Here is a 27,818-nt window from a genome sequence, read left to right as displayed (position 1 = left end):
CTCCTCCCAAACTTTGCAAAGTCGGCCCGCGTCCCTGCCGCCCTCGGCCGCGCCTCAGCTCTGAGGCTCGCCTCGCAGCCGCAGCGGCCCCGCGAGCAGGAGGAGGAGCCGCCGCCGCAGCATCAAAGAGACCGAATTCCCGCGGCCTGGGGGGGAGTCATGCTTTGCGGTCTGTAATGTCAGCAGAACAGGAGAAGGATCCCATTTCGCTGAAGAGAGTTCGAGGTAACCGAGAAGGGCGCCGGGTTGAGGGAAGCGGGGTGAGCGGGGTGCGCGGGGGCCGCGTGCCCGGCCGCCGGGAGGCCACCGGGCTCTGTCCGGGCCTAACTCCGCGCAGCCCGCGTCCCGCCTGCGCCCCGGGGCCCGGGCTGCGGTCGAAGGCGCGCGGCCCCGGCGCTCGCCTGCCCCCAGGACCCCCGCGCCGGGCCCTGGCCGCCCCGACTTTGTGTTAGGAGGCAGTTGAAGCCGCACTCCGCATCCCTTCACACCCCGCTTCTCGCCCACCTTACCTCGTTGGCCAGACACAGCACAATAGGCAGCTGAGGGTGAGAAAGAAACACCCCCGGCAGAGACCACGGACGATGCCTGCCCCCCACGAAAAAGTAAGTTGGACCGCACTGGAGTTGACGCTCTTGCAGAAGGTGTGCCGGGCCTTCGCGTCTCTCCCGGTCCCCCTTCCCACCCTCCAAAAGGTAACAAACATTTAGCTTATTTTCCTTAGGAGAAACTATATTCATTCAAAACGCTTTCCTCTGTTGGCTTATGGATAAGAAGCAAGTCGCCCCAAATCAGTTTTTACACACGGTCGGTCGGCTGCCTCCTTCTTCGCACACGAGTTAGGAATTTCCCTGCTGCCTTACTAAGAAATATCAGAGGGAACGTGTGCCAGACAAAAGATACTGCCTGTAAGTTCAGACGTCAAGTGCCATCTCGAAATTTGGGGAGTGTCCTCCAGCTCTTTATTCCTAGCGTTCAATAAGGTTAAGGTTGAAAGTCCTAAAGTTGAAGTCATACAGTTTGCTCATTAAGCAAATATTTATTGAACATCTACTCTGTGCTCGGCACTGTTTTTGACACTGGTGAACAAAGCAAAAAGACCATCTTCACCCACCAGGAATTCAGACTCGTGGGTAAACAAATGATGAACAAATGAAAGGTATAGAATGCCAAATGGTAAGTGCTCTTTAAAAGATAAAAGCAGGGAGAGCGGTTAGAAAGTATGTAGCGGGTGGGGATTATTTATATGAGGGCTCACCTGGAGGATGAAGTTTGGCAAAGATCCAACGGAAGTGATAGAGCAGAGCCCTATGGATATGCGTGGGAATAGCTGTGTTGGCAAGAGGAACAGCAAATGCAAAGGCCCTGGGTCTGGAATTTGCATAGCAAATTCTATGCAGCAAGCAGCTGCATAGAAACTCTTGTAAGTGGCATGGAGTGAGCAAAGGGACAGTAGTGTGAGCTGAGCTGAAGGATAGGGTGAGTGTGTATTGGGGGGTCTTGTGAGCCATTGAAAGATTTTACTTTGGCTTTCACTCTGAGATAGGTGCTGGATGGTTTTGTCTAGGAGAGTGACTGATGTGACTTAGGTATTTTACTTGCTGCTGTATGGAGAATAGACTTTAGAGAACAAGGGCTAACAAGGGAGGCTAGTTAGGAGGCTATTGTAATAAACCTTTCATCCAAACAAGATGAAGTGCTTTATAAATCAGTAGTAAGGTAAATTTCCAGTTGATTTAAGTGACGTAGAGATCGAGGACCACAGCCATTCATCTGTGTTTTTGTTCCTTGTGACTAGAGATTAAATCTGTAGAACTGACTTGAGACACAGTGACAATGTGGAATCCAAATAACATCACTTGAGTTTAGATAGAGATTGATTTTTTTAACCATTTAAGCAGAAACATAATTTAGAGCAGAATATTGTTTTTACAGGCTTAACATCAGCACAGTCTTTCTCTTGGTGAAGATTTTCTATTTCAACTTTTCTTTTCTCTTTGGGGTTATGAGTTGCCAAAGCCTTTAAGGAGTAGACTTTCTGAAATAGTTATTTCTTTGATATGTGTACCATATTGTTTTGCCTATTATTGTAAATTACAAATTACTTTGGGCTTGAAGGAAAAGCAATCGTTATCAAGTTTATACCTTTGAATTCAATTGTCAGTCTTAATCAACTGTAATTTTAAATAAAATTGATAGTTATTTCATTGTGGATCAAGAGCACAGATCTGTCTTTGCTTTGTTACAACTGCTGGTTTTAACTTAGATATTGGGAATTCACTCAGGTGTCAGCTCAAGAATACTGTGAGAGTTAAGTACCAGAATAAAAGACAAAGCACTTTTTAAAATAAAAAGCCAATATGAAGAGGAGTTTTTATAATAAGTCATTTTGTACTAATTAGAACATTAATTTTTAAAGCATTCTAAAATTATTTTATAATCCATAAAAGGTACCAGTATATCTACATGAGCTCTTCTGAAGCACAGTTCTGCTGAACTTCACTGCCCTGAAGCTTTTGGTTATAATTTATATCATCTGACTGCTTATAAGAATGTGGTGTTTGCAGAACATAATCTCTTGAACAGTGCTTCTCAAACTGTTTCTCCATCCATTGATATACATAGACAGACTTTTTAATGGTTATGTGTTTCATGTGTATAAAAAATGTAAGTCATCAAACCTCTTGCTGAGGATAAGGCTAAGATACAGATGACAGACAGACAGACATATATAGGAAGATAGATCTCTACATATCTATATATGTATAGATATATGTATAGAAATGTGTATATAGTCTAGATATAGCTATCTATACATATATCTCTACATATGTCTATAGAGAGACCTATATATAATTTTTAAATTTATAAATTATTATAATGATGTATATAATTATATAACAATTAAAAATAATAAAGGATTATTAGAAAATAATATTATAGGTGTAACTCAGATATGGCAAAATTAGGACAACATGAATGACTTAAGGACTTTATAATAGTATACTCTGTAGACCTAAAGCATCATGATCCCTTAGGATGCTTATAAAAAATGTAGCTTCCTGGACCCACAGAATTAGGATTTCTGAGAGATTTCTCTGCATCCTTAACAAGCTCTCCTGGTGGTCCTTATGTACACAAAAGTTTGAGAACTGCTCTTGGTAGACCTAGGTTATGATAGGTCCGTGGACCAGGGGAAGCGGATTGGTAGTTTTCCAAACTTGTCCTGGTATTTTAATATTAGATATTAAAATTTAGATATCAGAGTTCATATTTAGTGGCAAAGTATCTTTCTCATATTTCCTACCAGTTCATAACACCTCCCAATCCCTCAGCCCTTGATTGAAAGACAGATCCATGAGGATATGTACAGTATCTTGATTATTTTTCTATTTCTTCCTTAACTGCTTTGCTCACAGTAGATACTAAATGAATGAATGAATGAATACATGAAGGAACTCATTCATATCTTTATGCTGCTTTCAGATTGTCCATAGCCCCTCCCACCAATTTTTACTTGCCCTTTTCCTTTAAAATGTTACCATCATCCTTATTTTAACCAACAATCCTGTTATCCAGTATTCTTAGCACTTTTAGGTGTTGATCTGATGACAATATTCGTTCATTTATTCAACAAATATTTATTGGGTAGACGATGGGAATACATTGATAAGAAGACATAACGCTCGTCTTCACTTTTAGTGTAGTCTGGGATACTGAAAAGTAATCATTTACAAACAGCATGATAAGTGCTGTGATCATCTGTGGAGAAATAAACATATAACTCCTCTTTAAGGGAGTCAAGGAAGTCCTCCTGGAGGAAAGTTTTAAGAAGCAGTGGGTGTTCCTTTGTTTTAAATGTTGTAAAAAGAGCAGCAAGGAGAATGAGGGGTGAGAAGAAGGGCTAGGAAATTAGTGATGATTTTGAAAAGGCACTTTGGGGAGAAAACCACATTTCAAAGTACTGAATATTAAGTGGTGAAGATGTGATTTAAAAGAAGCTTGGTGGCAGAAGGAAATACGTAGCCAATAGCTTGGAAAGAGTCAAGACAAAGTTTGTATGGGTTCTCTTTGTTTACTTTTTCTTCCTTGAAAAATGATAGACATATTAGTAGACCAACAGAAGGACCTGATTTAGAGGAAGAAGGGAGAAACTGAAAAAACAAGAGAAAAAGAGGATAATTCATTAATAAAGCATTCAGTACATTAAAAAAAAATCTGCTGTGTGCTAGGTACTTGCTGTTATGGAAGCTGGGCATGAAACAGACAAGGCTCCTATCTTCATAAATCAAGTTTCTGCATATGAGAGAAGGAATAGCATCAAGGATGCAAATGAAGAGTTAGTCTTAGAGAATAAAAGAGAAAATGAAGAAGAAAAGCAAATTTAGAGATGAAGAAGGAAGTTGAAGCATTCATTTCAGATGAAATGCTATTTTTTTACATAAATGCCACATTTATTGTTTCAAACACAATTCTGTCTGATTTATTACTGATTTTGCGTGGAAAAATTAAGACAGCTGACATTATATGACTCATGTCAGAACTGTGCTGAACACTGTATAGTATCAAGATAATTCCATCTAGACTCTGAATAAATGGTAGTTCTTTAGTAGAAATTTCACTAGTCATGAGGCAAAAGTGATTACATAGCTATCTGCTTTTAAAAGACTGTACACCCTCATGTGAAAAGCTTTTAACCAGAGTTGAAATGACATTGGAGAGGTGAGGATGTATTTTAGAGTGGCATAATAACACAGAAATGTCACAGAAGCATACAAAGTAGACGGTACTAAAAAAAATACAGACCATCTTGATAAGAGGAGTGTACGGAAGATTTGGATTAAGATAGGAGAGGAAGCATAATTTACATAGTCATAGAACTGAGGGAAAGAACTGGTGAGAGAAAGTCTAAAGGACAGGATTTTGAGGGGGATTGTTTTGTTTTATTTTTTAATTAGCATCTGTAAGGACTAGGCAGAGTGTCAGGGAAGTTGTTTGGTTTTCAGCACATTGAATGAGTATCCCCGTGGGATGTTGCATAGTATGCAATGGATATACATGGTTTGGAACTGAGGCGGGTGGTCTGAGCCAGAATTAGAGATCTGGAAGTTATCAGTAAACATGTGGATATTAATTTGATGCCTTGGGAGTAGATGAGCTTACCCAAGAGAGTGAAAAGTTAGAAGAAAAAAGCATTGCGAAAAGCAACTTTAATGTTTAGGAGATAAGAGGGAAAAGAGGGCCCTGAGAAACAGAATGCCAAGGAGTAGCCAGAGAGATAGAGGAGAAAAACAGAAGAGAATGGGATATATAAAAGGATAAATTTATGAGGGAGCAATAAATGGGCTTTGTGTTAACAAATGGAGTGAAAGGTGTCTGTGAGACCTTCAGCATGCTCTTTCTCCCATATTCCCTAACTTGGTAAATATCATTTATTTAGTAACCCAAACCTACCCCCCACTGCAACTCAGCACTGTCTCAGAGCCCTAGATATTGTCTCTTTAGTATGTTTTGCACCCATCATCTCCTAGTCTTCCCACAGCTACTTCTTTAGTTCAGATTTTGCTTATCTCTTTGATTATTACACTAACCCTGTCACTGGTTTCAGTGACCCATTTTGTCTTTTTTAACCCATTTTCCACATCGCTACTTACTGCTGGTGATAAGTAATTACCATTTATTAAGTACTTACCAAGCAGTTTTCTAAGTAGTTTAAATAGATCATCTTGCTTAATCACCTCAATAACCCTGTAAGTTATCTTATTATTATTCTAGGTTTACAGTTGGGGAATTGATGTTCAGAGAGGTTTAGTAATATGTGGTAATGTAACATATTCAAGTCTGCCTGCTAAGTTGCTTCAGTCATGTTTGACTCTTTGTGACTCCATTGACTGTAGCCTGCCAGGCTCCCCTCTCCATGGGGTTTTCCCAGCTAGAATATTAGAGTGGGTTGCCGTTTCCTCCTCCAGGGAATCTTCCTGACCCAGGGATCAAACCTGCACCTCTGGTGTCTTCTGCGTTGGCAAGCAGGAACTTTAACCACTAGGGCCACCTGGGAAGCCCATATTCAAGTTTACCGAGCTAGTAAGTGGCAAAGCTAGAACTTAAATTCTGGGGCCTCAAATCCAGCCACATAGTGCTCCCCAAACTCAGTTTAGTCACATTACTCTTTTTTGTAAAATTCTTCTTTGGTTTCCTGTTACATTTCTGATGAAAATCCAACCTTCTTAAGTTGACCCAATCCAACATTCCCATATTCTTATTTGACCCAGGCCTACCGCTTAGTCCTCCATCCTTCATATTCATGAAATGTTCATCCTTGTCTCCCATGCTCTGTTTCTGAAATGTTCACATTTCCTCTCTAGATGTCATGAGCTCTCTTGCCTTTACATATCTCTTTGCACATTCTGTTCCTTCTGCTAGGCATGTCCTCTTCTTTTTCCTAACTTTGGGAAGATACCCATCCTCAAAGCATCAGCTTCATTGAGACCTCCCATTATTAGAGGTGGTGGTGTATAGAGTCAGCTTTCCACCTGGACACCATCTACCCACCCTTCTAAGCTTTACCTTTGTGAGCAGCCTTAAACTTCATGCCCTGCAATAATGCAAAGATTGTTAGTTTGGGGAGAACAGCTGGCACAGGAACCACAAATATTTGAAAACTTAAATGACTGAGGTTGAAGGCTTTCTTAGTTTAATATTTATTATATGCCCAGATTGATATAGGTTTGAGGCATCATATAGAGGACACTTTCTGCCTTGCATTCGAAAAGGAAATAATGTGTTTTTCATTTCAGTCATATAAGGCTGTTTTGCCAAATGCTTGATGGAATTCATGTAACACTATATTCATGTATTCACAGTGTTTCCATTCCATGGTAGAGAGACCAGTATTATAGAAGTATATGTTTCAGGTGAAGATAAAGCTGTTTAGCTAAGAAGCTCACATCCAACTGACATTATATGCTAGATTTCTGTGTTGTTATGAAAAACTGATATTTGGGTGTCCGGCGATGGTGTCGTCACTGCTGGTTATTAGATATTTTGATAGGATCTTAAATACTATAGAAACTGAAGTGAAGTACGCTAGTGATAAAGTCTAGTCTAAAGGAAAACAAAATGAGGACTAGCAATTGAGTGTCTACTCTGTGCCAGGCAATGTATTAGGTACTGTTTCAGTCTGTTTGGGCTGCTGTAACAGAATACCATAGGCTGGGTGGTTTGTAAACAACAGATATTTAATTTCTTACTATTCTTTTTTTAAAAAACTTTTCTTTACTTACTTGTTTTTGGCTGTGGTGGATCTTTGTTTCTGTGCACAAGCTCTTCTCTAGTTGTGGCGTCCAGGGGCTCCTCTGGTTGCAGTGTGCGTGCTCCTCACTGCAGTGGCCTGTGTTATTGCAGAGCGCGGGCTGTAGGGCACGCAGACTTCAGTAGTCACCCCGCACAGGCTCAGTAGTGGTGATGCACATGCTTAGTTGCCCCGCAGTCATGTGGATTCTTCCCAGATCAGGGATCAAACTCATGTCCCCTGCTTTGGCTGGCAGATTCTTAAACACTGGACCACCAGGGAAGTCCTATTTCTTACAATTCTGACCGCTAGAAAATCTGAAAGCAAGGAGCCAGCAGACTTGGTGTCTGGTGAAGACCCACCTCGTGGTTCATAGACAAGTCTTCCTATTCTGTCCTAATATGGAAAGGCGTGAGGAAACTCTGCTAGGTCTGTTTTATAGGGCCAGACAGAGCCCACTTGACCTAATCACCTGTCAAAGACCCCACCTCCTAATACCATCACACTGAGATTAGGATTTCAACATAAGAATTTTGGAGGACAAAACCTGGTTTGAGTCAAATTGGTCTAGAGCACATACTTATTCTAATACATTCACATATTAAAATACACACCTGGAATAATGCTGAAGCAGGTCTGTTTAAAGAAAAATATTAGAATACTCATTGGAAGGACTGATGCTGAAGTGCCAATACTTTGGCCACCTGATGTGAAGAGCCGACTCGTTGGAAAAGACCCTCATGCTGGGAAAGTTGAGGGCAAGAGGAGAAGGGGGTGACAGAGGATGAGATGGTTGGATGTCATCATCAACTCAATGGACAAGAGTGTGAGCAAACTCTGGGAGATAGTGAAGGACAGGGAGGTCTGGCATGCTGCAGTCCATGGGGTCACAAAGAGTCGGACACAACTGAACAACAATAAAAATGTTTTAAAATAATGTAGTCACATTACTTACGAGAACAGTTACTATCACATGTCAAACCATAATTGTGAATAAAATGAGTTTAATAAAAGAAAATTTAAAATATATGAGGCACACTACTATCTAGTGTACAAGAATAATGTCCTTGCTCCCTTTAAAGACTTGGTGCCAACATAGATTGAGTCTTAAACCTGAAGAATATAGAAGTTGTACCTAGACCAAGAAAAAACCATTTGAGGTCTAAGTAAATAATCCACTCTTTAAAAAATGAAAAAATCCATTCTTTAAGAAATAAAAAGTGCTTACAAATACTTCCCTGGTGGCTCAAATGGTAAAGAATCCACCTGCAGTACGGAAGACCTGGGTTTGATCCCTGGGTTGGGACAGTCCCCTGAAGAAGGGAGCGTCTACCCACTCCATATTCTGGCCTGGAGAATTCCATGGACTGTATAGTCCTTGGGGGTTGCAAAGAGTCAGACACTACTGAGCGGCTTTCACTTTCACTTTGGCTTCCCTGGTGGCTCAGATGGTAAAGTGTCTGCCTGCAGTGCAGGAGACCTGGGTTTAGTCCTTGGGTCAGGAAGACTCCTGGTTAAAGAAATGACAACCCACTCAAGTGTTCTTGCCTGGAAAATCCCGCAGACAGAGGAGCCTGTCAGGGTATAGTCCATGGGCTTGCAGAGAGTCGGATACAACTGAGTGACACACAAATAAATGACTTTATCCTTATAAATGAGTTTCATATAAAAATCATTACTTTGTAGAGTCTTTAGATGGGAAAAAATAGCTTCATTTAATAGATTGGAAACTCCCCTAAGATGATAAGGAGAGAAATAAGCTTCCAGATCTATATAAAAGGTAAAAGTTAATTATTTTTGCTTAATTGAGATTGATTGACATAATGAAGGGTGATAATATATAGATTAAATTCCTTCATTTTCTTCGGATGAGAGAGGTTTCTTTCTCTATTGTGGACATCACTCTTTCCAACTTCTCTGCCCCTTGTGCGTTAGGAGGGCACTGGGCAGGTAGGAGTGAAGAGATGAGATTAAGAAGTTCAAGAATTAACAAAAGGATCAGAGTAGCCATTGTTACAGCAAGCTTTGGAAGTTCCCCTTTTCTTGATTCCGTGCCCCACAGCTCTCAACTTCTGGCTGAAATGGTCATGGTTTCCCTTGCAGAGTGTAGAGCAGATAGAAGCTTTGGCATCAAGTTATTAAGAAAACCTAAATAACTACCTCTATAACCACTACTTTGCCTTCTTCTGGATTTTGGCCTTGCAACTTCATTTCTAAGGAGTAATAATTACAGAAATTCTTGGTAGCTTATATTCTAATTAGCCCTAATGAGCATGAATCTGATTTAACATGACTTATTACATCATGGAGATGACAGAACCAGCATTATTACAGACAGTGATGGGCGAGATCTAGGTAAGGCCAAGAGTCAAGCCATTGGAAATGGCATCACTAACTTTTTAGATAATAATCAGTGGGGCAACAGAGACCAGTGGGAACTTGAAGGATTGTTTTATGGAGGAAAATATTAGACTCTTAAATAAAAAAGTAATACTATAAAATTCAGTTTTCAAAAAAGAATTTTAGATGGCTTTGATCACAGATAACTTGAAAATATGGAATTTATTTAAATGCTTCCAAATGTCAGAGTTTTGCCTTATAGTAAACATAGCAATTATTATTAAAGTTTTAGAAAGTGAACAGAGATGGTAGAGTACATTTTGTTCATATTTAAATTACAATATTTTAATAGAAAAAGTTACAGCTATTCAGTAGTCTTAATAATGCTGTGAAAGGTAATTTATATGTAGTAGAAGAGACTAATATATTAATCAGTTCACTTCAGTAGCTCAGTTGTGTCTGACTCATTGCAACCCCATGGACTGCAGGACCAAGTCCTGGGGATTGGGTGGACCCTGTCCATCACCAGCTCCCCGAGTTTACTAAAGTCATGTCCATTGAGTCAGTGATACCATCCAACCAGCTCATCCTCTGTCGTCCCCTTCTCCTCCTGCCCTCAATCTTTTCCAGCATCAGGGTCTTTTCCGATGAGTCAGCTTTTGCATCAGGTGGCCAAAGTATTGTAGTTTTAGCTTCAGCATCAGTCCTTCCAGTGAACATTCAAGACTGATTTCCTTTAGGATGGACTGGTTGGATTTCCTAGCTGTCCAAGGGATTCTCAAGAGTCTTCTCCAACACCACAGTTCAAAAACATCAGTTCTTCAGTGCTCAGCTTTCTTTATAGTCCAACTCTCACATCCATACATGACCACTGGAAAAACCACAGCCTTGACTAGATGGACCTTTGTTGGCAATGTAATGTCTCTGCTTTTTAATACGCTGTCTAGATTGGTCATAACTTTTCTTCCAAGGGGCAAGCGTCTTTTAATTTCATGGCTGCAGTCACCATCTGCAGTGAATTTGGAGCCCGAAAAAATAGTCTGCCACTGTTTCCACGGTTTCCCCATCTATTTGCCATGAAGTGATGGGACTGGATGCCATGATCTTAGTTTTCTGAATGTTGAGTTTTAAGCCAACTTTTTCACTCTCTTTCACTTTCATCAAGAGGCTCTTTAGTTCTTGTTTGCTTTCTGCCATAAGTGTGGTGTCATCTGCATATCTGAGGTTATTGATATTTCTTCTGGAATCTTGATTTTAGCTTGTGCTTTATCCAGCCCAGAGTTTCTCATGATGTACTCTGCATATAAGTTAAATAAGCAGGGTGGCAATATACAGCCTTGACGTACTCCTTTTCCTATTTGGAACCAGTCTGTTGTTCCATTTCCAGTTCTAACTATTGCTTCTTGACCTGCATGTGGATTTCTCAAGAGGCAGATCAGGTGGTCTGGTATTCCCATCTCTTGAAGAATTTTCCACAGATGGTGGTGATCCACACACTCAAAGGCTTTGGCATAGTCAATAAAGCAAAAGTAGATGTTTTTCTGGAACTCTTTTGCTTTTTTGATGATCCATCGGATGTTGGCAATTGGATCTCTGGTTCCTCTGCCTTTTCTAAATCCAGCTTGAACATCTGGAAGTTCACGGTTCACGTACTGTTGGAGCCTGGCTTGGAGAATTTTGAACTTTAGTTTGTTAGTGTGTGAGATGAGAGCAATTGTGCGGTAGTTTGAGCATTCTTTGGGATTGCCTTTCTTTGGGATTGGAATGAAAACTGACCTTCTCCAGTCCTGTGGCCACTGCTGCATTTTCCAAATTTGCTGGCATACTGAGTGCAGCACTTTCACAGCATCCTCTTTCAGGATTTGAAATAGCTCAACTGGAATTCCAGCACCTCCACTAGCTTTGTTCATAGTGATGCGTCCTAAGGCCCACTCGCCTTCACATTCCAGGATGTCTGGCTCTAGATGAGTGATCACACTACTGTGATTATCTGGGTCGTGAAGATCTTTTTTGTACAGTTCTTCTGTGTATTCTTGCCACCTCTTCTTAATATCTTCTGCTTCTGTTAGACTCCATACCACTTCTGTCCTTTATTTTTCCCATCTTTGCATGAAATGTTCCCTTGGTATCTCTAATTTTCTTGAAAAGATCTCTAGTCTTTCCCAATCTATTGTTTTTCTCTATCTCTTTGCACTGATCACTGAGGAAGGCTTTCTTATCTTTCCTTGCTGGTCTTTGAAACTTTGCATTCAAATGGGTATATCTTTCCTTTACTCCTTTGCTTTTTGCTTCTCTTCTTTTCACAGCTATTTGTGAGGCCTCCTCAGACAACCATTTTGCTTTTTTGCATTTCTTTTTCTTGGGGATGGTCTTGATCACTGCCTCCTGTACAATGTCACGAACCTCTGTCCATAGTTCATCAGGCACTCTATCAAATCTAGTCCCTTGAATCTGTTTCTCACTTCCACTGTATAATCATAAGGGATTTGAATTAGGTCATACCTGAATGGTCTAGTGGTTTTCCCTACTTTCTTCCATTTAAGTCTGAATTTGGCAATAAAGGAGTTCATGATCTGAGCCGCAGTCAGTTCCGGTGTTATTTTTACTGACTGTATAGAGCTTCTCCATCTTTGGTTGCAAAGAATATAATCAATCTGATTTCGGTATTGACCATCTGGTGATGTCCATGTGTAGAGTCTTCTCTTGTGCTGTTGGAAGAGGGTGTTTGCTATGACCAGTACTTTCTCTTGGCAAAACTGTTATTAGCTTTTGCCCTGCTTCATTCTGTACTCCAAGGCCAATCTTGCCTGTTACTCCAGGTGTTTCTTGACTTCCTACTTTTGCATTCCAGTCCCCTTTAATGAAAAGGACATCTTTTTTGGGTGTATTAATGAATTTTTATTATTAAGTGTTACCTTTTTCTATTTACACTTTTGTTGTAATGAAGTACCCATAGCAAATGTTAGGAAAGACAGGGCTTTGATGTTTGGCCCCTTTGTTTCTTTATATAGTCACTTTATTATTTGACCTCAGGCCCATTGCTAATTCTTTTCCACAGAATCTAGGTATTCAGATTCAAGAACAACACATTTCTCTGTTCAGTATGTTAGTGTATACTGTTATGGAAAGCTGCATGCCAATTGTTAATATGAACTCATTAGTTCATTTTATATAGGTTACGGAAAGTTATATATTGAGAAGAGGTTTAGTCATTCTTGAACCATCTGATTTTGAATAAATGACCTTAAGGAGTGAACTGGATCTGTCTTAGTTCTTTACTTACCATCTACTCAAGTGGGATTACCATGTCAAATTAGAATTGAAAGATTCCCTGTATTATTTTTTTATTTAAAATTTTTTAATGGGCACAACTGTATTTTATTTCAGTGAATGTGTTTATCTTTCTTAGTTTGTAGTTTTTTTTAAATTGAAGCATAGTTGATTTCAATATTATATTAGTTTCAGGTGTACAACATAGTGATTCAATATTTTTTATAGATTATACTAAGATAGGAGTTCTTTAGTTTGAGCCAGAGGCTTCCACTTTTGCCTTTTGTGGGCCATTAAAGAAGACATTATACATATAAGATTTCTGGAAGGCAAACTTACATCTCAGAAATTAAATAAACTTAGTTTTACTTAAGCAACAAAGCAAAAATAAATAAGTTGGATTTCACCAAAATTAAAAACTTAAGTGTTTTACATCTGATAAGATTCTAGTATCCATAATATAGATGTAAGGAATTCTTAAAACATAACAGAAAAGACAATCTAAGTGAAAAAATAGGCAAAGAATTTGAATAAGCATTTCTGCAAAGAAGATCAATAAATACATGAAAGGGTAGTCAACATCATTAGTAATTTTGGAAATGCAAATTAAAAGCACGAGGAGATACCACTTCACACTCACTAAAGTCACTATTAAAATAAAAAAAAATAAATCTTGGGGGGGATATGAAGAAATTAGAACCCTCAGGCTTTAGAGGTGGTAAAATGATGCAGCCACTGTAGAAAATAGTTTAGTGTGTCCTCAAAATGTTAAATGTAGAGATATCATGACTCAGCAACTCCACTCCTAGGTGTATACCCAAGAGAATTGAAAATACACATTCATTAAAAAAATGTGTACATAAATACATTATTCATAGTTTCAGAAACAACCCAGATGTTCACCAACTGATGACTGGATAAAAATAATGTGGAATGTTGTTCAACCATAAAAAAGAATGCAGTAGTAATACATAATATAACATGGCTGAACCTTGAAAATATTATGCTAAGTGAAAGAAGCCAAACACAGAGCCACATATTGTATGGCTAACAGGTACGTGGTTTCTTCTCGGGATGATGATAGTGTTCTGGAATTAAATAGTGGTGATAGTTACACTGCTTGGTGGTGGTGAATATGCTAAAAACAAAACAAAACAAAAACCCATTGAATTGCACACCTAAAAGCAAAAGAAAACAAATCCCAGTTTCAGATTTCAGAGCTGCTTTTCACCAGAGGTATGGCCCATACCTTTACAATTTCATTTCTCTTTTTTTCTTTTTTAAAATGAGGATGATTTTCCTCATGGGTTTGTTATGAAGATTAAGTGAAGGAACATATAGTTAGATAGAAACGTTTAAGATAAGATGCTAGAACAAAACTACAGAGTCTTAAATTTCAAGTGAAATGAACCAAAAGTTAAAAAAAAAACGGCAAAAAATGTCAGCAACGAACAAGGGAAGTGGCACAGCCCAGTAACGTACATCTGGAACAGGCTGAAATCTGGATGGCTGTTTTAGGCTTCTAAAACAACCCCTTCTTCTTGGGAGCTGTTGGTGACTTACAAAATTTTGAGAATTCTCACTGGTAACCCCAAGTCTGGAGAAAAGTAAATTAAATGAGTGTTGTTATTGTCTCACTTTTTTGAGTGAGGATAAAAACAAGTAAAACAGGTTTGTTGTTGTTTTTAAAGGACTCTGTCTGAGAGAAAAGAAGTCTTCAGGGATACAAGGTGAATAAGACAACACAAGGGAATACTCTAATGTGAGTGGGTTACTTCACCCTACAAATAGGTAGATATGCATTTAACAAAACCTCAAAATTAAAGAGTCTGGATGTTTCAAGGAAACACGATAGGTTAATAACCTTACTAAGATAGGCAAACATTTTAAAGAGAATAGCCAGTCTAATAAACGTAACATTCATATTGGGTTTCTTCTAGGAATGTCGGGCTAGGTTTAACATTAAAATAATGTAAAGGAAAAACATCATATGATTAGATACATACCACCTAAGCCAAGAAAACCACCTAAGCCAGGCAAACAGCCTTAGATACGAATAAAAGGGAGTCAAAGTCACACATTAAATCAGAGCTTAAAAGGTCTGGGCAAAGTTACAAGGTAAAAATAAAAGCATGATAATTACTCAGACATAGTATAACAAACTAATGAACTAACACATATAGAAAAGAATAAGAAAAACAGCATGCAGAAGATGAAGAAACCACAACCTACAGTATAAAAAGGAAAGAGTAAAATTTATACAGTCCTCAACTTTTAATGGAGGAAGTGTCAACATTATTTAAAGAAAAAAGAAAAATCATGTTTTTAATGTTTTTTATTTAATGTTTTTATTGATGTTTTAGCCTTAGAGAATTCTCTTTTGATGAAGAAACATTTAGCATATTCATCATTTTAACTTGTTTGTTTTTCCTTATTAAATTTGAATAAGTTAACATTTAATGCTGTTATTTAAAAATAATCATTTTTGTAAAGATAGTACTGTCACTGTTTATACACAGGAGTGAAAGTAGGTAGGTAGATAGTAAGCTAAAAGTCTGGACTGATGTTAACTTAGGAGTAATGATAGTTTCTGGCTGGTAGGGTTTGATCTATGTATGAGTCAGGGTCTAGTCAGGAGGCAGAAACCATACCAATTATTTTTAACGTAAAGAATTTGATATAAAGTATTGCTAACAGATGTTAAACTGGCAACATGGAATACTAAAGATTTTACAGAGGTAACAACTGTGGGAAGAAGCTCCCCATGTCCTCATGACTGTAGGACATAGGAAAGACGTGGAGTTATAAAAATATGTCCACTCACAAGAGGGACCCTGTGGAGTTTAAACTCCGGTCTCTGAGAAGGGGGTGCTGCTTAGGCTGGTATAAATGCCGGTGGGGTTAGAGGATGGGACTAGTGACTCAGTGCTGACGTCTCTGAGGAGGGCACAACCAGGCTATCTGGGATAATGTGTGCTCTAAAGAGAAACAGTGTTATTTTGTTCTAGATGGCTAACCAGAACAGGGAGTACCTTTCCACTTGTTAGAAGACTTCCTCTTTGTCCCTCAGTAGGGCTTTTAAAAAGTTTTTCGTCATACTGGTCTTGTGCATTTCTTAAATTTATTGCTAGTTATTTTAGTTCAGTTTTGTTCCTGAAAATGAAAACTTTTCTTCTACTTTATCTTTTAATTAATTGTGGTTTTTATATATGAAAGCTTTTGGTGTTTAAATATTAATTTAACATTCAGAATCCTTGCTAAAATTTTGTTATTGTTTGTCATAGTTTTTACCTCCACAGTATTTAAACTTGTCCTAAATAGCCCTTACAGAAATCTGCTTTGTGTTTTGTTATGTGTGGTACTATTACCAGCATGCTAATTTCTCTTTATTGCCATGTATCATTTCTTTCCCTGAACTACTGTTGTAAAGATATATTTACAGGTCTCGGTGCTCTGACCCCATTCTCATCACCAATTTATTCTCAGCACAGATGCTAATGTAATCTTTTAAAAACACAAATCGTGTTACTTTCCTGTTTGAAATTCTTAAATGATCATTCACTGTTCTCCAAATATAATCCTGATTCCTTATCATAAACTACAAGGCTCTATATCTCAGTCAGCTTGGGCTGCCATAACAAGACGCCATAGACTAGTTGGCTTAAACAACAGAAATTTATTTTCTCACAGTCTGGTGCTAGGAAGTTCAAGATTAAGGTGCCAGCCAGTTTGTCAGTTCCCGGTCAGAGCTTTCTTCCTGGCTTGCAGGTATATGCCCATCTTCTTGTTGTGTTCTCACATGGTCTTTCCCAGCATATACATGAGGGATGAAGGAAGGGAAGGGGAGAGAGAGAGAAAGGACAATCACTTTTTCTTCTTCTAAGGCCACTAATCCCATTATAAGGGACCCACCCTTGTGACCTAGTATGACCCTAATTACCTCCCAAACCCCTCATCTCCGTATACTCTCAAATTAGGGTTAGGGCTTCAGTGTAGGAATTGGGGGGGGGGGGGGGGGGCGGATACAGCAATCAGTCCATAACACTTTAAAATGATCTGGTCCCTGCCTGTCTCTTCAGCCTCTTCTGAAGGCACTCTCCAGAGTCCTGTAACACACTGGCCTCTTTTAAATATCTCAGACACATTCCTTTCTTATTTATTCTCTCTGCCTACAGGCTTATTGTTCTGCTCTTCACATGAGAGATTTCTTGTCATCTTTTAGGTCTCAGTTTATCTCTTTCTTAGAATCCACATGTATGGGCAAGTTTCCTATAATCTTCTGTCAACCCATTGAATTTATTAATCTATTATAAATATGTATTATATGGCTACATATATGTGCACATAATTTTATTCTGTCTGCTTTTGTATATGTTCAGAATTCTCTATAATAAAAAATGTGCTTTTTTAATGGAAAAAAGTTCCATTGATAAACTTACTTTTTAACATAGTCAAGCTTTTGCTTTTATTTGATCATATTGAGAAAATCATGCCCACATTCATTGTTGTATTTTGACAATACCTTTCAGAATTAAAAGGCATATAGCTTTGATGCCATAATTCTAGTTCTAGGAGTGACTTGTACATGAGTGTAAAGACAGTTGTACATGGATTTTCATTGCAGAACAGCAAAGGTTTGGAAACAATTGAATTCTGTCAATAGGGAGAAGACCAGTTTAATGAATTACGGTATAATCATACCGTGCAATACTACTCAGCTGTTAGAGAATGGAGCAGTTCTATATGTATTGGCACAGAATGATCTCCGAGTAAGAACAAGGTTCACACCATTGTTCCATACTAAACATGCCATTGTTTTTGTACTCCCTAGAGATACACTAGAATTAATCTAGATTATCTTTGGAAAGATGGAGAGAAACTAGCAACAGTGTTTGCTTCAGGAATAGGAAACCAGATGACTGAAGGTTTGAGGGTAGTATAGAGACTTACTTTTTCAGAGAAAAAAAGAAAAAAAAAAACCAATGCTGTGGGAGTAGAAGTTAATGACTCTGGCTGAGATTATGAGGAAGACTTTTTGAAGAACAAAGATAATAAAAGCTTAATACTACTTTTATCTAATAAAAATAGAAAATATATTAACAGGTAGCTATAATGGTATCTGTGAAGAAAGCTGAGCGCCAAAAAATTGATGCTTTTGAACTGTGGTGTTGGAGAAGACTCTTGAGAGCCCCTTGGACTGCAAGGAGATCCAACCAGTCCATCCTAAAGGAGATCAGTCCAGGGTGTTCATTGGAAGGACTGATGCTGAAGCTGAAGCTCCAATACTTTGGCCACCTCATGTGAAGAGTTGACTCATTGGAGAAGACCCTGATGCTGGGAGGGATTGGGGGCAGGAGGAGAAGGGGACGACAGAGGATGAGATGGCTGGATGGCATCACCGACTCGATGGACGTGAGTTTGAGTAATCTCCAGGAGTTGGTGATGGACAGGGAGGCCTGGCATGCTGCGATTCATGGGGTCACAAAGAGTCGGACATGACTGAGTGACTGAACGGAACTGATAATGGTATGAAAGATATAAAATTTCACTTATGAATAGAAATATTATTTGAATGTATTTACTTATTTTTAGGTGGTGATAGTGGACTGGATGGGTTAGGAGGACCAGGTGTGCAACTAGGAAGCCCAGATAAGAAAAAACGCAAGACAAATACTCAGGTAAATTGGCATTTTCTTTGTTAACAGTTTTTCTTCACTGATAAGATCACACTATGAGGTAAATTTAACTTTGGTCATGGATTTCGTTTACTATCCTCATTCTGAACCTAGTAGTAAATTCTGCTGTGATTGTATTTTTATTTATTTATTTAGTTTTTACTCTGCAACTCATGGCTATTATTGGACTCTAGGCCTAGAGTGAATACTCCAAGAAGGAAATGTAGGCAAATAAATTAAAATGCTTATTCTTAAATCTAACTTCAAAGGAATAGATGCCTGTAGTTTTATGAAAAGATTTTAAAATATATGGACACAAGTTTAACCTGGAGTAATGTTCAACTATTATGATAAATCAGTATGTATGTACATAACATGAAGCAAAAAGCATCTTTTGTCTATAATCTTTGGTCGTAATAAACATTTATAAATACTGTCTTGGTTTTATCCTCTATAAATTTGAAGCACTCTTTTTGTTACAAAGACTGCAAGTCTTTTTGTTACAAAGACTGCAAGTGAGTATGAAGTGTGTACACATTACTTTTCTCCATTTTGGCTACACTGTTAAACTTGCAGTGTGACTAAAGCTGGCAGTTTATTTTTCTAGTCTGAGGTCTAGAACGTAGTGCTTTGGGACTACTTCAGTAGCTACTCCCTGAAGTTCATCCAGGGAAAAAAATTTAGGTCCTATTTACTGTTATTTAATTTTATAGCCATTTGGAGGTGTAAAGGTCTTTTTAGTTAGAATTTTAAATGAAAGATTATAGTTGTAGGCTGGCATATTAAATGAAAATTATAGTAATGAAGCTTCTTTTGAAGACTGAATACATCTAGAGTTTGAAATAATTGATTTGAGCTAAAAAAAAAAATGCCATATTTCCTTTCCTAAATGAAAGAAACCTACACATTTTTATCATCAAATATAATTAAATATAAACATTATTTGGAATTGAAAGGTCAAGTGAAGAATTAAATTTTCGTAACAGTTCAAAAGAAATTTAACTAAAACTGGGCTCATAAATGTTAACATTTATGACTTCTTTGATCAAAAACATGTATTTCACTTTACATTCTCATTTCAGGGGCCTTCTTTTCCTCCACTGTCTGAGTATGCTCCGCCACCGAATCCAAACTCTGACCATCTAGTGGCTGCTAATCCATTTGATGACAACTACAATACTATTTCCTATAAACCACTACCTTCATCAAATCCGTATCTTGGCCCTGGTTATCCTGGCTTTGGAGGCTACAGCACATTCAGAATGCCACCTCACGTTCCTCCAAGAATGTCTTCCCCATACTGTGGTCCTTACTCACTCAGGAATCAGCCACACCCATTTCCTCAGAATCCTTTGGGCATGGGTTTTAATCGACCTCATGCTTTTAACTTTGGGCCACATGATAATTCAAGTTTTGGAAATCCATCTTACAATAATGCACTGACTCAGAATGTTAACATGCCTAATCAACATTTTAGACAAAATCCTGCTGAAAACTTCAATCAGATTCCTCCGCAGAATGCTAGCCAAGTATCTAACCCTGACTTGGCATCTAACTTTGTCCCTGGAAGTAATTCCAATTTTAGTTCTCCATTAGAATCTAATCATTCTTTTATTCCTCCCCCAAACACTTTTGGTCAAGCAAAAGCACCACCCCCAAAGCAAGACTTTAGTCAAGGAGCTACCAAAAACACAAATCAAAACTCCTCTGCTCATCCACCTCACTTAAACATGGATGACACAGTGAATCAGAGTAATATTGAATTAAAAAATGTGAATCGAAACAATGTCGTCAGTCAAGAGAACAGCCGTTCGAGTAGCGCCGAAGCTACAAACAGCAGCCACGCAAACGGGACCCAGAGTAAACCACGACAGCCTCGAGGTGCCACGGATGTCACGTGCACCGCCGAGAAGAGCGCTAAGTCTGCTCTCCACCCCAGTCGTCACGGGCATTCTTCTTCTGACCCGGTGTATCCTTGTGGAATTTGTACGAATGAAGTGAATGATGATCAGGATGCCATCCTATGTGAAGCCTCTTGTCAGAAATGGTTTCATCGGATCTGCACTGGAATGACCGAAACAGCTTATGGCCTCCTAACAGCAGAAGCGTCCGCAGTGTGGGGCTGTGACACCTGTATGGCTGACAAAGATGTCCAGTTAATGCGCACTAGAGAAACATTCGGTCCCCCTGCAGTGGGCGGTGATGCCTAATAACAGGCATTCACTTCGGTGTTTTCCCACCCTCTGTGTATTACAGAGGGTCTGTGACATGGGATTTTAATGTTTTACATAATTTTTTTAAATGCATACATGAAAAGATTATTTACCTTTTAGTTTTTATTAATACTCCACTTCATTGCTAGTGCGTATTTTGTATTGTCTTGTTTGCTATCGTAAATAAGAATAATGTATATGGGGGTGCATTAGAAAGTACTATACAAGTAAATTTTAGTTGTTAAACATAAAAGCCTCTTGAAGCTTCAAAGATAATGTATAGCAAATGTAGGCAGGTTTTTACTTTTTTAAAAGTTACAATCATTGAAAAATATGTCAGTTGACCCTTGAACAACACAAATTTGAACTGCATATGTCCACTGATTTTCAGTAAACGCATACTGTAGTACTACATGATCCTTGGTTGGTTCAATCCTAGGATAGGGAAACACAGTTTTGGGGGGCTGACTGTAAAGTTGTATGCAGTTTTTTGACAGTGAAGAGAATGGCACCCTAGCTTCCACATTGTTCAAGGGTCAAGTGTATTTCAGTGCTGAACTTTGGCAATATCAAATTAAACATTTAGTTCAAAGAATATTTGAGAATCCATATGTAATGTGTTTTCAGAAAGAATATATGTAGCTAAAACATGAAAGCATACATTTTTATGGATCTTCTAACAAACAGCAGAGTATGACACCAGATTCCTCCCTTACTGGTGTCCCTGAAATTAGTGACTTTCATATTATCAAGTCAGTCTTTCCAAGATGTCTGCTTGTACAGATACAAGACAGATGTTAGCATATAGTAGATGTTCAATACGTATATGTTGATTAACTTGTGGATTGTACCACGTGAAATTGCTAACATAAGATCAGTTGAAAATTGACTACAGTTAGTCGAGTTGTCATAAAGGGTGTTTTTAGTTGTGCTATTTAGAAATATAACAATATTATGCTCTTCACTCTTCAGTTTTCCTTGATTATTGAGTTGTTATTGTTTTCCAGAGAAATAAATAATACAGTATTCTCAGAAGAATTGTGAATACTTTTCTTAATATCATTTCAAACTGGGACATAGAAAAATGAATTTGGTCTTACAGGGCTCTGCTGGCAGAAGAACTACTCAGTGGTGGTTTGAGAAATCTTGTTCTTGGGATCTGAATTTAAAAATGAGCCTCACAGGAGTTCACAATCCATTTTAAGTGAAGATCAATTAAGAGTCAAGGTGAGAGCTTACTCACAACCATTTGAGGCCCTGCAGGAGACACAAGTTTCTGCTGGGGCTGGGGAGAGTGTAAAAATAGACTTAAAGGTATTCTCTGGAGAGAAGATCAAGAATGGAGACAGTTGGACGTATACTTATTAAGATTTGAAACAACAGAAACCTGTTTTTGGAGTGGATCAAAATCTGTGACCCAAAAAAAGGATTCTAGTTGATAGCAATTTACACAATGGTTGGCTGTTGGTAAAGCTCCCAAACTTGAACCATCATTACTGTTGTGACCAAATTTGAAGACTGTGTGGTGATCTGCAGAAGGGATAGTGACAACCATTTAAAGCTTGGTGAAATGACAGCAGCAGCAGTATTGCCAAGAAACTTAAATTACGCTTGAAAATCTTGATTATATGCCCTTGGATTAGTAAACATGAACCGACACTTACATGACAGCACTGGCATCACATGTCACAAGCCACTAACGCAAAGTTAATTGAATTATTCGATTCTGTCATTTCCAGCATAGTCACCAGAACTGTATCCAATGAACTGGTGTAGTTTTCATCGTTTGGAGCTTTTTCTAAGAAACTACATATTCTCCAATTGAGAAATAGTAATTGGAGGGTTTGAACAATTTATACAACATAGCAAATGATGAATTTTATAAAAATGAAATATTTAATATCCTATTAGAAGAAAATTATTAATGCTCATGATGTGTATTTTGATTGAATAAAACTTATTTTTTTAAATAGTGTTTTAATTGTGACCAACAAAAACAGCAATTTCATATGGTACAAGGTAATATAAAGTTTTTTCCATTTACCTGTGACTAGTTAGAGGTGAGTACAAAATATTTTAAGTATAGTTGTAAGATAAATATCTTTATAGTTTTAGGAAATGAAATGATATAAACTGTCATACTAGGTACTCCTTTGTGTGAAAATGTAACCAGTTGAAGCAGATTAAAATGCAGTACATTGGGCTGACTCTTGACATTTGATTGTTCAGTAGCATACTTGAAGATCATGTTCTGCTTACATTGTAGCTTTTGTTATTTTCTAAATGTTTAAGGATCTAGTTGTGTTGTTTTTGAAATCCCAGTGAGTGCTGTTTTCTAAGATATAATGCACTGCATGCTATAAACCCAGTTGTAGCATAAGATGGTGATTTAAAAAAAAAATGAGTACAGTTAGATACTGAGTAGAATCTTCCAGTGTCCTCAGGAGTTTACACAGTAGTACTTGTTGTGCTCATTGCTAAAACTGGTGAGCAGTAGTTTCTAAAGCCCTCTGTTGCTTACAGTTTTATTAGTTAGTTGTTTTGTGAAAAGGAAATAACCTCTCTCAACTTAGTCTAAAAATACTTGATTTATAATATGACTTTTATTTTCCATTTCCAAATAATTGTTTATAAAATTTTACAAATAAGTGAATTTGTTCTTGTGTTTAGTTCTTAAGAACACCTTACTTACTTAGATAAGAATCTGTCAAATATCTAAAAGAGAAAACCATGGTTGATTCCAACAATGAATTACAGGCAAACTGTAATCATAACTGATGAATGTTTTCATCTATTTGAATTAATTTTCTTACTAGTTCTACATTTGTCTCTGTATAACACTGTCAAAAGTTTTCTAGAGGCTTTTTGGTAGGTAAGTGATAAACTTTAAGAAGGCCAGATATTAATTTGCCTAACATGACTCAAAGAAGACTGTTACACAAATTGATGTGGCTTTCATAATGCAAGTGATGAGTTGCCCTAAATTTCACAATATTTAAAGAGGGAATGAAATGCATAATCTAGTAACATCACACCTTTTTTAAGCATAATCCTCTTCCATTACTGAAAGGACTTCGTCTCACATGCACACATACACACAAGGACACATTTATGTTCAGTTGAGTAGGAAATCTTGGGGTTTCTCCTACATTCTCAAGTTTTGCCAGAGTTCAGCCTGGCTATCAGCAGCTGGCTCCCTCAACAAGACTAGGTTACTGATTTAGAAAGTTTTAAAACATCAGTTCCTTTCTCAGAACTTGCTTTGTTCATTTCACTAGAGAATTCTTGAACCACTTGCTTCTGGATGCTACTGGACTCACTAATACAGAAATAATGTAGCTTGTAAAAGAAAAATAAATTATTATTCAGATAGAGTGCTTAGAATTAGATTTGTGATCCGTGTTTTCCTTGTGTGTGAAATACTTTAGAGTACTGCTATTACGATTCTTGATATCCAAACTAGAAGATTATGTACATAAAACTGAAGATTTTCTTGTACTAGTGCTTATTCTTCTTAGATGAACACAATATAAGAAATCCAATTTGTGTGTGTATGTGTTTAGATTCCCAACTCTTCCTAGTGGTAGGAAAAAAACTGCAATAATAGGTCATCCTGATATCTGCTGACTTTAATCATCCAGGTAAAATATCGGGAGTTTTCTTCTAATACTCTTCCAGATTTGTTTGTCTTGAACAAACTGAGTGCTAGTACTTACTATTCAACATGCTATAGTAATTGTATTTAATAGTAAATATATATATATAAGCAATGATTTTTAAAGGGAGCTTAAGAGAGTTTTTCGATTTCTTTTTTGCATGAGTGTTTTGTTATTTAAGATCTTTTTAATTAAAAGCATCCAGATTCCCAAAGTTCATTTGTAAATAGTGATTTAGAACTCTCTATAAGATGATTAGATTCTTAGGGAAGCTCATAAGGGCTTATTTAAACCATCATATAGTTAGCCAGTAGTATCATGCTGAGTGCTCCTTCTTTAGGAGAACCAATCAATGTAGGAAGGAGAAAGGAGAGGTCTTTCTTTTTGCTGATTGGATACAGGAAGGTTAAGTTCTTTGATGTGAGTGTTTCCCAGTTGCCCTCCTACCATCCTAAATTCTCCAGTGGAATGCTCTAGAAACCAACCTGCCTTTTCCCTTCCTGGATGTTGTGTACTTCAAAATTTCATATCTTTCCTCAGAATTCACACTTCTTTGTTGGCCGTGGTTGGCTAGATTTTTAAGGGGAAAGTGTTTTCCGATAAGTTTGAACAAAGTGAAGAACATGGGATTAGATTTCTCTTTTTTTAAAGACTTTATGCAGAATGAATCTTAATATCTTAGATTTCAGACCCTACAACCACATTTCAGGCACCATAGAAAGCAGTATTTTTATTAGATCGATACCGTGAGAGTGCTTCCCAGTTTCCTTTGAGACTTTTCACTATTTCTTTTTCTCTACTTCAGAACTCAAGAGATTTCCTTCTCATTTCCAAATTTCAGTAACTTCCCCATTTCCTGTGTTCCATTTATCCTATAAAGTAATATAGAAGTCGCATCTGTATTTTTCCAACTCTTGGTACAGTGATGGGAGCTTAGAGGCACCCCTGGAGTAAAGGAACTAGGGATGGCATTAGTATTTGCCAAGACAAGTGGTCTAGGGCAAGTAAAGGGAAGGAAGTTTTCATTGAAAACTTAATGAAACCCAATGGATAAGCTTCATCTTGTGTCATATTTTGTCAAAACACATTATTTGTAATTATATTAAAATTCTAAATACCTGTCCTTTTCTTGTTCTGTAGGTGATGTAGATGATGTTGCTTGTTAGTTAAAATACCTTTTATAAAAGAAAGTCCTGCTTCTTATCATGATGTATGTGACTTAAATGACTGTTTCATATTAAAACTATTTCTTCCTTATGTACTGCTTACATATACCTCTTTTTGGGATATTAGTTCAGTACTTTTATACAAATCTGAGTGTGTTCCACATTGGTGACATGTATTTTTGCAGTAAATTTTTGTTTTGTTCTTAGAGCATGTTTAAAGTAACACATGCACTAGTGCTGTGATCTGTGGCAAAATTACTGTAATTCAAATTGGAAAATAAAATGTTTCCAGACTTTGTCCAACATTTATTCCTATGGCAAAGGAAATTACTATGTAATACTAATTATTTCTTATGCTGATATGTTTAAGCTACTCTATGAAGTATGTGAGACATCAGTGTTTATGGGTTAGTATTAATAGATGGCCTGATGTCTGAAATGGAAGAGAGGAATAAAATTTGGTGTTGGCAGTTCCTAGAAGCACTCATAATAAATACTTCTTAAAAATTTGATCTTCCTCTTACAGTTATTATTTACTAAGGAATTATCTTAACTGACAGTGCATATTAGATTTTTTTTAGCCCGTATCATTAAAATTATATACTAGACTTTGAACTTATTCTAATATCTTCCAACCAAGAAAGATATCATTCACTCCACCATAATCAAAATAAATAGTAATAGTAGTCTTCATTTATTGAGAAACTATTAAAATAACATGAAATGCCTCTAGTTAGAATTTGTAACCATTGATACAAGGCTTGATTGGTGTTTACTTTGTACTCTCTGATGAAAAGATTTGTTAATGAAAATGATAAGATTTTAAAGAAAAATGTTTAATCTTGAAAAAATTTTTAGCTTTTTATAAGCATTTATTTCAGAATACTAGTTTAAAAGCATTCTTTTGTCATCAAACCAAGTACCCAAAAGAATTATAATAGATAATATTTGCAGATTTGCATATTTGAAATTACACACTTAACAGAAAAAAAATGCTTGTGAGTGCTTAAACTGCATATCTTTTTAAAATGTTCAAAATTTCAGACTTTTATCAATTTAAACTATCCTGAATTGATAAGATTTTACTATATCAGTGATGTATATTACAAAGTTAATGTCTACTGATGTTGTCATTTTTGGCATGGTTGTTTTGGTATGTATCATACATTTGATTGTCAGCTATTGATAGAACTGATATAGCAGTGAGTCTGATTCAGTTCTTAAAAAAAAAATTTCAGATGCCGTACCGTGTCATAATCCCGTTATATTTTATTTGAATACTCAATGTTTTCATGGGTTTCTATTTTTTTTTAATTTTAGTTTTACATGTTAGTTTTTTTCCCCTGGTACTTCATATACAGTCTTTTAGAACTGGATCTATTTCTATTTGAATCATAGAGTTTTAAAGAAGTATTCCTATTAAATGATTCATGAATTGCTTTGTGGAAAAATTTGAATAAAGTATGAAATGACTAGGTTACCCCCAAATTGTTTGTTTTCTTTATGTAGTTAACATGCAGGTTACAGTTTTCAGAGAAATAAAATTGGCTTGGTAACTGAATGCAGTAGATAATGGGCAGTTTGGCTTCCAACTAGTAAACTAAATAATTCTCAATTCTGAATACTTTTTACTGTAAATAATGGTAAGCCAGTTTTCATTTTTCTTTTTAAGATACTTTTATAATTTCCTCCTTCTTATTCTTTTTCTTTAAACATCTGCTAGAATTTTAAAATTGGAGGAGTTTAACTTATCTTCCACATTTTAGTTTTTTATTCTATAGGTAAGTAGTAAGATGTGTAGAGGTTCTATCAAAACAGTCCATGTTATTGTTGGTGGTTCTTTTCAGGGATCATGCTAAATGTCATTTGTGCATTGTATAAAGAATGTTATTTACCAGTATATAGACCTACTATTAGTTGAAATTATGTATGGCAGGCTTTCTTGAACAATATGTATTGTAAATTTGTTTCCTGTTAGTGTTATGCTTTAGATTCTTTTAAATAAAGCTAGTTTTTAAAGAGAAAAATAACTGTTTTTTAAATGCTTGACTTTCATCAAGACAAGTAAGTGTGATAGTCTTGGCTGTGGGTAGGAGATGTGCCAGGAAGCGTTAAGCAGCGCGATAGCTCCAGTTTACTAGGAATTTAGTTTTATACTGAAGAGCAAACCAAGATTTTGTTGTTTTTCCTATGAAGCTTGTACATAACAC

The 27,818-nt window shown here is 37.1% G+C and overlaps 1 protein-coding gene across 2 annotated transcripts; it reads left to right on the top strand.

Annotated features, from left to right (window-relative positions):
• PYGO1 (pygopus family PHD finger 1) lies at positions 1 to 27,818 on the top strand. 2 transcript variants are annotated; one of them, XM_061157210.1, is made up of 4 exons: positions 567 to 602; positions 722 to 905; positions 18,491 to 18,576; positions 19,656 to 27,818. In XM_061157210.1, exons 1-4 carry the CDS (start codon positions 582 to 584, stop codon positions 20,781 to 20,783), a joined length of 1,419 nt encoding a protein of 472 aa, XP_061013193.1. In that variant the 5' UTR covers positions 567 to 581; the 3' UTR covers positions 20,784 to 27,818. The 2 variants fall into 2 exon arrangements, with proteins under 2 accessions (XP_061013194.1, XP_061013193.1); XM_061157211.1 differs by lacking the exons at positions 567 to 602; positions 722 to 905 and adding an exon at positions 1 to 225 and having other exon boundaries at positions 19,656 to 27,817.

The sequence above is a fragment of the Dama dama genome, chromosome 12 (assembly GCF_033118175.1).
Source record: "Dama dama isolate Ldn47 chromosome 12, ASM3311817v1, whole genome shotgun sequence".
Taxonomy (NCBI): domain Eukaryota; kingdom Metazoa; phylum Chordata; class Mammalia; order Artiodactyla; family Cervidae; genus Dama; species Dama dama.
This window is presented reverse-complemented; position numbering and strand designations above follow the sequence as displayed.

What these genes read in the sequence shown, in the direction of transcription:
- PYGO1 (XM_061157210.1), top strand. Translation starts at nt 582, where the DNA reads ATGCCTGCCCCCCACGAAAAA. An exon ending in TGCCTGCCCCCCACGAAAAA is followed by an intron (nt 603 to 721) that starts GTAAGTTGGACC and finishes TATTTTCCTTAG; the next exon opens with GAGAAACTATATTCATTCAA. An exon ending in CCAGACAAAAGATACTGCCT is followed by an intron (nt 906 to 18,490) that starts GTAAGTTCAGAC and finishes ACTTATTTTTAG; the next exon opens with GTGGTGATAGTGGACTGGAT.